At 40.9% G+C, this 13,426-nt stretch overlaps 2 protein-coding genes across 4 annotated transcripts in view; one reads left to right on the top strand and one right to left on the bottom strand.

The window, feature by feature from the left end:
• Positions 1-4,089, top strand: part of col16a1 (collagen, type XVI, alpha 1) — a 158,553-nt gene extending 154,464 nt beyond the window's left edge. For 2 of the 3 annotated variants that reach the window (XM_057827320.1, XM_057827319.1), the window contains 3 exons: positions 1,139-1,315; positions 1,393-1,470; positions 1,946-4,089. In XM_057827320.1, the coding sequence (XP_057683303.1) occupies positions 1,139-1,315; positions 1,393-1,470; positions 1,946-2,142 (452 nt within the window). In that variant the 3' untranslated portion in view covers positions 2,143-4,089. The remainder of the gene's footprint in view (positions 1-1,138; positions 1,316-1,392; positions 1,471-1,945) is intronic. The other variant, XM_057827321.1, reaches the window with a different exon arrangement.
• The window catches only part of col9a2 (procollagen, type IX, alpha 2), a 28,842-nt gene continuing 19,228 nt past the window's right edge, over positions 3,813-13,426 (bottom strand). Inside the window, exons 14-33 of the mRNA XM_057827323.1 lie at positions 11,754-11,807; positions 11,576-11,629; positions 11,085-11,138; positions 10,951-11,004; positions 10,777-10,830; positions 10,639-10,692; positions 10,509-10,562; positions 9,793-9,837; positions 9,649-9,702; positions 9,510-9,563; positions 9,391-9,444; positions 9,243-9,314; positions 8,939-8,974; positions 8,809-8,853; positions 8,389-8,421; positions 6,135-6,281; positions 5,998-6,052; positions 5,708-5,896; positions 5,544-5,621; positions 3,813-5,192 (exon numbers count right to left, since the gene is read on the bottom strand). Of these exons, the coding sequence (XP_057683306.1) occupies positions 4,987-5,192; positions 5,544-5,621; positions 5,708-5,896; positions 5,998-6,052; positions 6,135-6,281; positions 8,389-8,421; positions 8,809-8,853; positions 8,939-8,974; positions 9,243-9,314; positions 9,391-9,444; positions 9,510-9,563; positions 9,649-9,702; positions 9,793-9,837; positions 10,509-10,562; positions 10,639-10,692; positions 10,777-10,830; positions 10,951-11,004; positions 11,085-11,138; positions 11,576-11,629; positions 11,754-11,807 (1,446 nt within the window). The 3' untranslated portion in view covers positions 3,813-4,986. The remainder of the gene's footprint in view (positions 5,193-5,543; positions 5,622-5,707; positions 5,897-5,997; positions 6,053-6,134; positions 6,282-8,388; positions 8,422-8,808; positions 8,854-8,938; positions 8,975-9,242; positions 9,315-9,390; positions 9,445-9,509; positions 9,564-9,648; positions 9,703-9,792; positions 9,838-10,508; positions 10,563-10,638; positions 10,693-10,776; positions 10,831-10,950; positions 11,005-11,084; positions 11,139-11,575; positions 11,630-11,753; positions 11,808-13,426) is intronic.

Genomic DNA, 13,426 nt, shown 5'->3' with positions numbered 1-13,426 from the left:
TAGTTGTTTTGATTAACCAAACATCACACAAGGTTCATGGATACATCATTCAAGAAAAGTTTAGGGCAAGTGACTATTTTGGTAATTAAAAAAAATATTTATTATTATTATATTGTAGCATCTACAAGGACAACGCCAACTTGGTTATGATAATGCACACTCAGCAGGAAAATGGTACCCAACTGGACGCCACGGACTGTATGTAAAAAAAAAAAAAAAAAAAAAAAAAAGTTGCCTGAGAGTTTGATAACGCTCACCACGCTAAATGCTAACACTAACGAGAACGTGAATGCTATCCTAATGCCCTGAGCCACCTAGCCAATCATCATCGCGTTTGCAACGGCTCTCTCCCAGGAAGCTGTGACAAAATCAGACAACTCGTGTTTCATTTCACCAAATTGTACTAACGTGCCCCTTCACATCCTCAGTAACATTAATGGCGTTGCAAAGATGGGAAAAGTAATTAATTGGACTATCACTACTGAAAAAAATAATACCGTTAGAAGCGCTGTTATACTCTAACGCAGTTATTAACAACACTCATCATAATGCATTCCTAAATGATAATCCAATGATTGTGATTTCATTATTTTCTGCTGAAAGTGTTAACATATTCTGCAATAAAATAATGGTGTTGTAAAAATACCGGTTTTCCATAAGTAGTCATGACCTTTTAAAATGGGGTATTGGAACACAAACACTTAGACAACACATGCAGCCAGATTAAAAAAATAAATAAATACTCGCATATATACTAGAGCCTATGTGCTTTATCCTCTGCATTAATCCATTAATGTAATTGCACATTACTGCATCAGTTTTACACCCTGTGTGAATCTGTGTCTGTATTGCACATCCCACTGGTGTCCATGGCGGAACACCTTAAATACAATGTGGGGCTAGAATGAATTGCATTTCCATTAATCTTTTATCGTGAAAGAACATTTACAGTCTCATTGTCTTGGGTTACGAGTGTGGTCATGGAACATATTAAACTCATAAGTCAGGCACCACAGTACAGCCAATTCCAGTTTTTTAGATGTACATTAACTTTTATTGAACTCAATTTCTCCTTTGGCGAAGAATACTGGTTTTGTGTTGTTCTTGTGAAATTACTGAATGCATCTAATCTCTCCAGAGAGAATGGCCTATTACATGTCTCGAATGCAAAGTCCTGTGGAAATGGTGTCATCTCCGGGTCGGCCTGGGCCCCCAGGGAAGGACGGCATTCCTGGTAATCCGGGAGCCCCTGGAGCACCGGGTATCCCAGGACAAATTGGTCGGTTGGGTCGGCCCGGAGCCCCTGGCCCAGTTGGTGAGAACAGTACCGAAAACCAATGTTATTTGTTGTTTAAAACTTTCATTTGCTTGAAGTTATGCCATTCGTTTTAGGACCACGAGGGCCTGCTGGTGCAAAGGGAGATAAAGGTGTCGGCGAGGTGGGAGATGTAGGACCACCAGGAGCACCAGGTGATGTACAGGACTGGTTTACATACTGTATGTTTTGAGATCATCGACAAAATCTGACAATTTGTCTTTTATACTCAAATCTCCAACAATGGAGTGCTCGTTCTTCACAGAATTAGGAACAGCACCTGGCACTTAGTTTGGTAATGTTGCAAATGTTTTAAGAGTTTTTGCTGTCACTGATTAGAGATTGCCAACGTGATTATGCTAGTGATCATTCTTAATCAGTTACGAATATTATCATATAATTGAGTCAGAAATGAACATCTGGGGTACTTCACTACTTCACAGAGCACTGGCTCCAATTACCAGTAACCTGCTGTAATCACTTATTTGTGTTGTCTTATCAATTTCCTGTCCATCATTTAGTTTACAAAATGCATTTAGTGCTAAGTGGATTGGACCCTTAAGGGAACATTAATGAGATTTTAATGATGTTTAGATGTGTAAATTGTATATTCTCCTTCTGCCTCTTCAGGTGTCCCAGGTTCCCCAGGCTATGGTAAAATGGGACCCCCAGGTGCTGTTGGACAGCAGGGAGTTCCTGGAATCCCAGGTCCACCCGGGCCAGCTGGTTCTAAGGGAATTGATGGCCGGTGTAACCCATCGGACTGCATGAGCCATCAAGTAGAATATAGCCCCAAGGGCCCCTCTGTCAAGGGTCCTTGGCAATGAGTTGACAAGTAGGTGAATTTTAGTTAGCTAAGAAAATGACCGCAGTATTAAATATTCGGAACTTCCCTTGTTGTTGAACAGCACCACTGTGATTTGTTTGTCCAGTGCTCTTTAAAAAACCATGATTCTTTAAAAACCTGAACGAAGACATAAGCAGTGAATTTTTAATACCACATATTTTTTTGCATACAAGTAGTCCCCAGGTTACGACAAACTCAACTTACGCAATTTCGACGTCACAATTTTGTATCCATTTGTTTTTTTTAGTCGCATAAACAGTACCTTACTGTACACACATATTATTTTTTGCTTTACTTCATTAATATAACTTGTTCTGTCCTCACTAAACGTGAAGTTGTTCAGTAAATAGGTTAAAGTAGCCTAATTTGCCTAACAAAAGTACGCTAGCTTAAATGCTATTAATGCTGACGTATTTACAATTCTTATAGCAAATCACTCACCCATAACTCCACAAACTGTAGCTCTTAACTTAATTACAAATGCATACACAAGCATATATTAGCTAAACAACTTACAGCCTGATGTGGACCAAACCCGAGGGCAGCTATCCGTTATCCATATCAGACGCCTGAGTCTGCTCTTCAGTCATACAAGGCAACAGTCCAGCCAGACCCAACGCTGCCACCAGAGGGCAGTGTATCCTCCATCATTAAAAAAAAAAATACAATACTTTGGGACTTTTTGGATAGTTATTTCCAGATTTAGGGGTACATAAAGGGTTAATTCCGACTGGAAATTCGGGTTACGTCGCCAGCGTGGGAACGGAACACGCTCGTAACCCGGGGACTACCTTTATTTGTTATTTTTTATTTTATTTATGTTTCACACCTGCAAACAAACCACAGGGAGGTGAAAAGATCCACAGTGTTTTTTTAGTTTTCAGTTTCTTTATCACATTTAGAAAGCAGCAACATGAACTGTGCACTTTGCTTGCACCTCTTATATCATTTCCCCTCTGTTTTTTTTCCTAAAAAAACAACAGTGCCTCCCATGCCGACAACGGCTTCAGTGCTTGTGGTGCTATGCATATTTCAATCTCAGAGAATGGATGTGTAGACACCCTCTTTGAGGGGTTTACTGTTTTGTAAATATTTATATTTATATATAGCAGCTTTTTATACATTTTGAAACACTTGATGAGCTATATATTACCATATCCAATAAAATACTGTATACCAAATATGCGTAATGTATGTCAAGCTATTTGATGTGGAGGATTATTATTTGTAAAAACAAAACAAAAGCAAAAAATCATATTTTGTAAATTGAATTAACACTTTGAAATGCATTTATGCATACATGACCATCTGGAATGCTTACAATAATTTATCTTAAATTCACAACCTATCAAACTGGCATACGACTGCTTGTTTAAATTATATAATTTGATAGCATCAATAGCCAAATTTAATTTTTTTTTTCTTTTTTTTTTTTTAGCCAAACTTTTTAAGAATGAGTTGCTGTTTTTCTTTTGCTAATAATAACCAGCATAAAACTGCTTTCTAATGTCTGTAAAATGTCAATGCCACTCAATACAATCTTATGTATATATTGTTTTAGGTCATTGCTGTGCAACTCATGTTTCTTCCATAAGTTGTTTTATAAATCATTTGAGAGAGACAAAACATTGCAAAGCAAGGTTTGTTGTTTTTCATCGGAATATATTTGTTCAATTGGTGTGTTCAAGTGAAATAAATTACAGTATACACAGTATGTATGTGCACTCATATTTAAAACTGCCAAACAAGTGTTGACAAATTCAAACCAACTGCAGCTTGCACTCTCTACTAATTGTATTTAAATAGTAAGCAAACATCAGTTTTACATTGTAATAAAGAACATTGTATTTTATAAAAAGGTTCATTTTTATTGGTTTGGAAAGACTTGAACAGCCAGGAAAAAAAAGTTTTTACAGTTGATTATATTAATAATAATAATAAATAACTTCTTTTAATGACATTAAATCACTCATTTAACTGCTGACACCTAATGGAAGGTTGACAGTGGTACAGGGAGCACATTCGTACAACCTAACGGATGCATCCGGAAATAAGATTTTTGTATTTCTGAAATTTTATTAATCTCTGGATTCTTTGTTGGTGCGCCTCGTAACCCATTCCTTTTTCTCTACATAATAATCAACACACATTTACAAAGATTTACAGCACTGCATTGTGGGAGATGGGAGTGCCCATTGGGATATGCCGTTGCCAGGCAACAAGAGGAAGAGATAAAGTAGTCGTTAGTTTCTAAAATGAGACTTGGGCAGAAAGCGGGTAATGGAGAAAGGATAAAACTGGGGACACTGGGGGGGGGTTGAATGAGGGATTTCGCTCAAGCTTACAATCCGCAATAATACAGTTACAAAGGTATTGTACTGAGAATACATTTCAGAATTATTTATTGGTCCTTAGCACAGTTTTTAAGGCATTTGTCGTGATGTCGCGTGAGGCAAGATATCTGACAAGCTAATCCCAAAATATTGTGTATTTCAAACCCAATGTACTTTTTTACTTTGCTGTCACGTCCTATCAGCTCATGGTCACCGTTGTGGGAGACAAGGAAATGCTTACAATCCAAAAAGTTGAACATTCAGAGGGAAGTGGGTGGCATGTGACCTGGTGTTGTCATTGTGATGTAGGGATTAAGAAGAGAGAACGTTCCATCGGGTTGTATGTCTCAAAAAAGGGAGGGGGTGGAATGCACATTCAGTCAACATACTATCTCTCCCCTACCCCTTGCTCATGATGTTCAAGTGAGAAGAGTGGTCTCTGTTCCTCTCTCCCTCCCCATTTTCATGAACTGGTGAATGGAGACAGTACTCTAAATGTTGGGTCCTTTAATGGCTCCTGCCTCCTGTAGTCTCGGAGATGTGTACGCCGACGCGGCCAGACACATAGCAGCCTCGCAGAAGCCCGGGAGGCCTGGGGGACCCGCTTTACCAGGATGACCGGCTTCACCAGCAGCTCCTTGAGGGCCTCTCTCACCTGGCCTGCCATCTCTTGCCACACCGTCAACACCACGAGGACCTGTAAAGGGAACAATCAAGCATTGATATCGGATGAAATTATTCGTTGTCAATTGGGTTATCACTAATAACCAATTGGCCATTCTTTGAAATTACCATACATTTATCATTTGAATTACATAAGGACTGCATGTGTGCATATATTTACACTTTATGTGATGGATGAGGGTGTGTTTTCCACAGTTTAAATTAGATTCTGCTGTTGGAATCTTAGATTATCACTCAAGAGCATCTGTTTAATGACTGAAGTTAATGATGCTTTTAAAATGCCTCTTACAAGGCTCTCCTGTGGAGAGGAAAGCACCCCTCTGGAGTCCAAAGACATCCTCTCAGGTAACTTTATCTCACTTGCCTTGAATTCCTGGGGGTCCTGGTGGTCCTTGGTGAGGTTTGCCAGGATCTCCTCGGTCACCCTTGGCCCCTCTCTTTCCTGAAATAAATAAAAGAAAAAATGGACTTGGATGTTCTCTGGAAAGTAATGTAATTAAATTGTTCAGACTTTTTGTCATTTCCTACCTTTTAACCCTGTGTTTCCAATCTGCCCGGGTGCTCCAATCATGCCAGGGATGCCCCTTGTACCAGGCAAACCATGTGGTCCCTGGGGGCCCGGTGGGCCCGGAGGTCCAGGAGGCCCTGGGGGTCCCATTACACCAGCACCACCAAGCACAGCCCTCTTGGCACTCACAGCTACGGCTGCTAGCCTCTCTGTGATAGAGGTTTTACCCAAAAGACTATAGTTTAATCAATTTAACACATGATACCATTTTGATAATTTTCTGGTTGATCTCAAATCTCTGGATACTCACCTTGCAACATCTTCAGCACTACTTCAATAATATGCTGATCTGATGCATCACGTCCCTGAGGAGGTGATCCCAATGTGTCATTAGTTCCTAAACTTTAGCAAGTATTTAACAGCAGGTAAACAATTAACTTGACTCACTGGAGAGCCCTGAATGCCGGGCTTTCCAGGCACACCTCGCACTCCATTGAGTCCTCTGGGGCCAGGAAGCCCAGCAGGTCCTTGGTCACCTGGCTTGCCAGGGTCCCCAGTTGGACCATTGTGTCCAGCGTCCCCCCTTACTCCTTGCTACAAAAAAAAGGACCACCAAACTGTAGTGAATCGATGGAAAATAAGGCAAGGTTCATACTGCAGGTCTTGATGCACAATTCCGATTTTTTGTCATATCTGTTTTTTTGGCGTGCCCGTTCAAACGGCTTTTGTCCATTTAGCCCGTTCAAGTATTACGCATGCGCACAAATTCGCAGTCCGACACGCGTTGAGCAAACCGACCCGCATGCGAGGAAGCATCAAAACAACACACGTCACAACGCATGCTGGCTGTCATCTGTTATTCCAGGGCGATCATTTTGATTTCCAAAAAGAGTACACAAATAACAGATATTAATAATCCCCATTTAGTTTTATATTCAAAGGTGCATGACCCACACATTAGCCTTATGTGTGTACGTCAGTTTGCCTCGACTCGGCCATGTAAGCAATACTAAAATATTGCTTATTTGGCACACAGAGAAAACCAAGCATAATCAGGCTTATCCTTTACTCCATTTTCTTTTTTTTTTATGACTGTGGTCAAGCCTGCCTCCTGCGTAGAAGTAGAGTTCCTGCCTGCCGCTCTCGCTCTTTGCTGACTTAATCGCTGCATGAATTCCGATTTGAGAGACTTGACAGTTCAGACCGCCGCGACATTCTGGAAAAATGTGGCCCATATCGGATTTGAACCACATACTAAAGTGAAACAGATTGGATTTGAAATGGTACACTCCAATGTGACTAGTCCAGTTCAGACCGTCAAGTTAATGCCTCACTCGAGTCGGAAAAACACAAAATCGGATTTGTGCATTATGACCTGCAGTATGAACCTAGCCTTGGTGAAAGAAGTTTGTAAAAACAAAGACACAAGGGCTAGTTTCATACCGCAGGTCTTAACACTAGAAAACCCAGCAGAGGCCGACTCGGCCTTTTCCAAGACAAAAACCTCTTCCCAAGCAATGGTCGATTTGGCCTCTCTTTGTGTCAGTTCAGGTCAAGCTACATTTATTCAATTACATTTATTTATGAAGTTTGACACTTTTTACACATTTTTTAACTCACTACTCCTATACTCTACACACAGCGACAGAAAAAATGGCCCAAATGTACATTGTTTTGAAGAAAAAAAAGTGTTTTAGAACTGCAATTTGAGTGTAAAGACAGAATTGTGTCTATAGTTTAGAAGGACAGAATCAGGGGCATGGAGCAGGAATTGTGGTCATTGTGTCTGGAGTTAATGTATGTCTAGTGGTTACATTTTCATATGAACGGCTGTTGTCTGTCAGATAGCAACTTGCCATTTCAAAAGCACTTGGGTCATTTTGGCCACCTCTGGGTTTTCCGAGGGAGTAGCCATATCGGCCATTGCATGGGACTAAAAGGAGTACCAGGATTCTCTGGTACTTCAGGTGTTAATGCACAATTCAGATTTTTTTGTCATATCTGTTTTTTTGGCGTGCCCGTTCAGACTGCCTTTGTCCATTGAGCCCGTTCAAGTATCATGCATGCGCACTAATTCGCAGTCCGAGACGCACTGAACAACTGACCCGCATGCACAGGAGCATCAAAACAAATGACTACACATGACGCACACACACACATACACACAGACAGTTTGCCCTGACTCCTGGCCGTGTAAGCAATCTTGAAATATTGCTCATTTGGAGCAGAGAGAAAACTGAGCATTCTCAGGCTTATCCTCAACTCATTTTTTTTATGACTGTTGTCAAGCCCGCTCGTTCCCCAAAGGCCGCATTCAAACTAGGAGCTAACGCTAATGCACACCTGCACCGCTACTGTTGCGCCCTGTCTCTCTAGCTCTTTTCTGACGTAATTGCTGCATGAATTCCAATTTGGGAGACTTGACAGTTCAGACCACCGCCACATTCTAGAAAAATGTGGCCCAGATCGGATTTAAACCACATACGAAAGCGACCCAGATCGGATTTAAAATGGTCCACTTCTATGCCACTGTGTTCAGACCGTAAATTTAATGCCTCACTCGAGTCGGAAAACCACGAAAAAAAATTGGATTTGTGCATTAAGACCTGCGGTATGAACCTAGCCAGAAGGGAGTAAAGATGTTGTAGTGATTAATTCATCGTAGAAAAAAAACAAAAAAACATAAGTCTACAAAGCTTACCTGTCCTTTAGGTCCAGGCTCTCCAGATAAACCCTATCAAAACAAAAGGAAGCATTTTCATCTTTAAAAGTCAGAAATTGCTTTTTCCCTCAAGTATTTTTAGTGTTCTCATATTTGGTAGAATTTTTGCAATTTATATTGTTCGCTTCATATTCCAAATTCTCCGTAGATGCAATTGTGAGTGTTAAAAGGTTAAGGCTGGCAATCAGTTCAGGTTGTATCCTGCCTCAAGCCCAGTTATCTGGGTTAGGCTGGGTGCAAGCCCCGTGAGGATAAGCAATACTGAAGATGAATGAACTAACTAGTCTTGGCAACCTCTAGACATGTCTGACCTTTTATCAAATTCTTACAAGTTTAGTTTTTTTGAACTGTCATCATATTATTCAGCTTGAAGCATCTGTGCTCTAATTGTTTTCTTACCTTTTCACCTTTCTCGCCACCTAAGCCCTCCACACCTGGGTCACCCTTGAAGAAAAAAGCCAGGAATGTTGACCATACATAGTATATTGGTATATTTTCTGAGTTTTAAATGAGCAAAACCACTACTCACGATGTCTCCCTTTGGCCCACTTTTTCCTTGGAATCCCTGGAAGAGGAGAAGTGTGTAGATTTTAATTCATGTATTATTAAATGTAAGTATTGATTCAAGACGGCATCAATGTAGGTACAGAAAGACAAGGTAAGAAGATGTGACCTGATCGTTAAGCCAAGGACAATGAGGATGTTGAGATGATAAATAGTTCTTGCCTCATGCTCTGATTTACTATGTATTTAGAACTTTACTTATGGTTAAACACTGCCCCCTAACGGACAGATCTATGCAACTATGTTTATGCAGATCTTTCACAGCACACCTTGTCTCCTTTCGTCCCACTCAGGCCCTGAGCACCTGGAACACCCATTGGCCCCCTCTCTCCTTTGTTTCCCTGTTATTTATGTACAACGAATTAATTATTGTTTTAGACTTTAAAATATGGAATACAAAGCATACATGCAACTTACAATCTTCCCAACTATTCCTTGAGGTCCTACCGGACCACGCTGACCTCTGTCCCCCTGTAGTTTCAAATAAGGTGAGGATCTTTGTCACTTTCATATATGGAATGTATTCATATCTTTACCTTAGGACCGGGAACTCCTGCCATACCTGCCTCCCCTGGAACACCAGGTTCACCCTAGCAACAAGTCATTTTACATATGAAACATAAGGTCATCTGTGTAATGCATGAAAACATGTTTTGTTATGTATGTGTGTGTTACCAAAGGTCCGGGGGCACCAGGCATGCCAGCACGACCCCTGGGTCCAGGCTCGCCCTAGTACGATGGAGAATTAGATGTGTAACATACAAAATCCATGTAGACTACATGAAATGTGTGCACTTTCTGATTTAATGAAAGACTTACTTTCACTCCAGCTCCACCTTTCGCACCTGGACTACCGGGCAATCCCTATAGACATTTATGAGAAAATCGAGTATACTATTAATCAAAGGTAAACCAGAATAGGAGATTGTCGTGCAATGCTCTTGAAACACTAGTGAGTTAATTGACCTATTTGACAAGTATGAATATCATTATGTCAATGATTTAAATTCCCTATTAATAATTATGGTGGATCATTTTAGTCAATCTATCATAAACCCAAAATCGGGTTTATTGCTGTGATTCTGATGTATGTTCCTGTGCGACTTATTATTATGATATGCATCACAGCATTACATTATGGTGTTTACAGCTGTGTCACTGCAATGACCACACAGCAAAGCTTGCATCCTATGCTCCATTACCCCTGACTCAGAATGGCACGTACACAAATGTGAATCACTACTGGATTTATTGTGATAAATCACTATGTCACAGGAAGGGGAATGCTGTCTCGAGGTAGTTTAAATTCTAGAACAACTTAGGTCATCGGGTCACAGTTACCCTGGAGGAAAGCCCAGAAAACAAAGAAAAATATACCAGCTCCCTTCTGCTAGTATTCCTTGCTTGTGTTCTATTCTTGTTTATTTGGGGAGGAAACATTGCCACAATTGCCTACGTGGCCTGAGTAACAATGAACATTTGCAGACAATCTGGTTTGCTCGCCTTTCATGACAATGCCGTCATGAATCACTCACCGCTGTTCCTTGATGACCAGGAGGACCTGGCATCCCAGCCTGACCGGGTCCTCCCTGAAAAAAGTCAAAAATGAGAACAGAAAAAAAAACATTTCAATGCCTATCATGATAACAGCAGGCCACCCCTTACTTTGAGTCCAGGAATACCAGGTGTGCCATCTTTTCCATCAATGCCAGGCAGGCCCTGAAAATGCAGATGCATGAGCCAGTGGACTTCAATTGGCACAGTCTCACACTCAAACTGAGTCAGGTACAAAAAAAATCTCACATTGTCTCCTTTTTTGCCAACTGCACCCTGTGGGCCCTGAATACCAGGGCTGCCCTGAGGAACAGAATCAAATGAATGTTAATGTATTCAAATCACATACCAGGATATGTTTTTTTATTAAAAGATCTTTTTTAACCAAAATATTCAACAGAATATACTAGGCCAGTCACCTACTTTATCTCCCTTGTCTCCTGCCTCTCCAGGAGCACCCTGAGGTCCCTCCTCACCCTGAAAGTGAAATAGATTACCTAAGATGTGTGCATCTTCTTTTTCTGTCAACACAAACCTGTGCTTGCGGGGGTTCTTACTGGAGGTCCGGGAATCCCTACAGGTCCACTGATGCCCTTGTAGCCACGAGGTCCCTGAGGAAAAGCACAAAAAGTGCTGTTAATCGCTTGAGATCATAGTCGCCTACTCCTCATTGTGATGAAGGGGCAATTAGTGCTTAGCTCAATCCACTAATGGGAGTCACAAAGAAAGCGAGGAGCCATTTTGGCTTTGGTGCTAACTTGGCTAAGACTGCTAATGTTAACTGTAAGATAGATTGCTCCAGAGGATCATTAACTACATATGGAGACACTGCGGACCCAGATAACCTCAACTCATTAGAGGAAGCGAGAGATACGCAGTGGCATCATTTCCATATGTCCCCATTGCTAGTAATGGATGATGTTTGTACTGTGGGGGCAGGTCCTACTGTAGCTACTTGGAGCTCATCTAAAAATGAGAACAGCCTTGCCTCGAAAGATAAAGTGGTCAATAAAGTTATGTGAACATGAAAAAAAGTTTTATTCCTCACCGCCTCTCCTTTTGGACCCATCATTCCTGGATAGCCCCTCACGCCCATTGGACCCTTTAACAAAAAGTTAGAAACACCGAACAATCACTGGGAATAAAGACAGCTATTGAACCAATTACTTCAGTCATAATATTTGAGCGCATCATCTAATGTACTGCATTTATTCCTGTCGACATACCGAAGGTCCAGGGATGCCTTGTTCTCCAGAGATCCCCACTTCTCCTTTGATTCCCTAGAGGATACGATGAAACCGCTTTTCTTCAGTTGTCATTTGAAAACAAACAGTTGCTAATGTTGTCAGAACTATACATGATCAGGGCCGTGCAGAGGGGCAGGTGCTCATAGATCAAAAGAGGCACATTAACAAAAATTTAATACACTTTACAACAACATAACTTCCAGTTTAACCAGCTTTACAGTATAGTTGGCTGTGACTGTGACAGACTTTAATTGGGAGGGGGGAACAGTGAATAGAAATCAACACTGTCATCAACACTTTCTGGCTGTGACTCAGTTTTTGCCTCTGTTCTTCTTTAACCTCTATATCAAAACCTCCTTACTCAACTTGTTCATATGAGAACAAACCAAATTAGATGTTCAATGAGCCACCATCAGCACAGTTTTTTCAAAACTGTTATTTCATTATTAGAGAACTTAAAGATGTGTACCTTTCGAGACAACCTTGTGAAGAGAACTGACATATATGGTTACCTATAAAGAATAGAGACGCACGGATCGAAATAGCCTTGGGGGGGTGGGGGGGGGTGTAATTCGTTATTAAAGTAGAAAACTATATAAGAGAAAATCACATATTTTTACTTCTTAAAAATCCCCACAATCAACCTGGTGTAAGAATTTTCACTACAGTATTTACTCGAACATGGTTTCATAGGGTAACACTGTTTTTTTTTTAACCACCAGATGTCCTCAGACTCCTCACCACACACCCAGGTCACAGAGGAGCAGCGTGCAGGGTGAGGGGTTTGGGGGGCTTAGTGGCACACAGACGGCTTTTTTTTTTTTAAGGTTTTTTCGGTGTTCAATTAAAGTACAGTCGGCCAGCACACACATGCGCACACACAAACAAAAAAGAATGCCCAGTTAAAAGGGGCATTTTGGGCATGTAGGGGCAAAGGGGCATATGCTCAAGCAACCACCGCCCCCTCCGTACAAGCCTGAGGTATGGGGATGGTTGTAATTAGGTAAGAGTAAACTTTAGCAATCTTGCCTGATTACAATCAGGCATCAGTGTCTAGTCCAAATTAACTCATTAAACTTGGATGTTTTTTTTCTGATGATAAACATTTTAAATCTGCACAAAGCCAAAAACTAGGACTGAAGGATTTCATCCAAGACAATAAGAGCTTTTCTGGCATGCTACCTGCGGTAGCTGTTTAAGCTTAGATGAGGTAGCTACCAATTGAAAGATTTTTTTTTTAAAAATCCATTTCACTGAATTGAACCAAAAACAAGATTATGTTAGTGTCTGTGCTGTGTTATTATACATGCATTTTGCACTAATACTACTTCATTATTTAAACAATGCTGATATAGCCATATTCATCCGCAGTTTGTTAGTATCACAGAATCACAGTATTTCCCTGATTTAAAACGTCTAAAACACTGGTCAACATTATTGGGGAGGTATCTTCATTACCAATTTCAGCGTGTAATTTTTACCACACAGCAAACCCACAGGAGACAGGATTCCTGAGGTCTGCCTTGCTTCTCAGGATTTCACAGTGTGGTCATTAAATCTACTTAATGCAGCGAGGTGAGGTGAACACATGAACCCTGACTGGCTCATCCTCCCATTCGAGTACCTGGCTTCCCATCGCCCTTTTATCCTGC

Source organism: Corythoichthys intestinalis, chromosome 22 (assembly GCF_030265065.1).
Source record: "Corythoichthys intestinalis isolate RoL2023-P3 chromosome 22, ASM3026506v1, whole genome shotgun sequence".
NCBI lineage: Eukaryota > Metazoa > Chordata > Actinopteri > Syngnathiformes > Syngnathidae > Corythoichthys > Corythoichthys intestinalis.
This window is presented reverse-complemented; position numbering and strand designations above follow the sequence as displayed.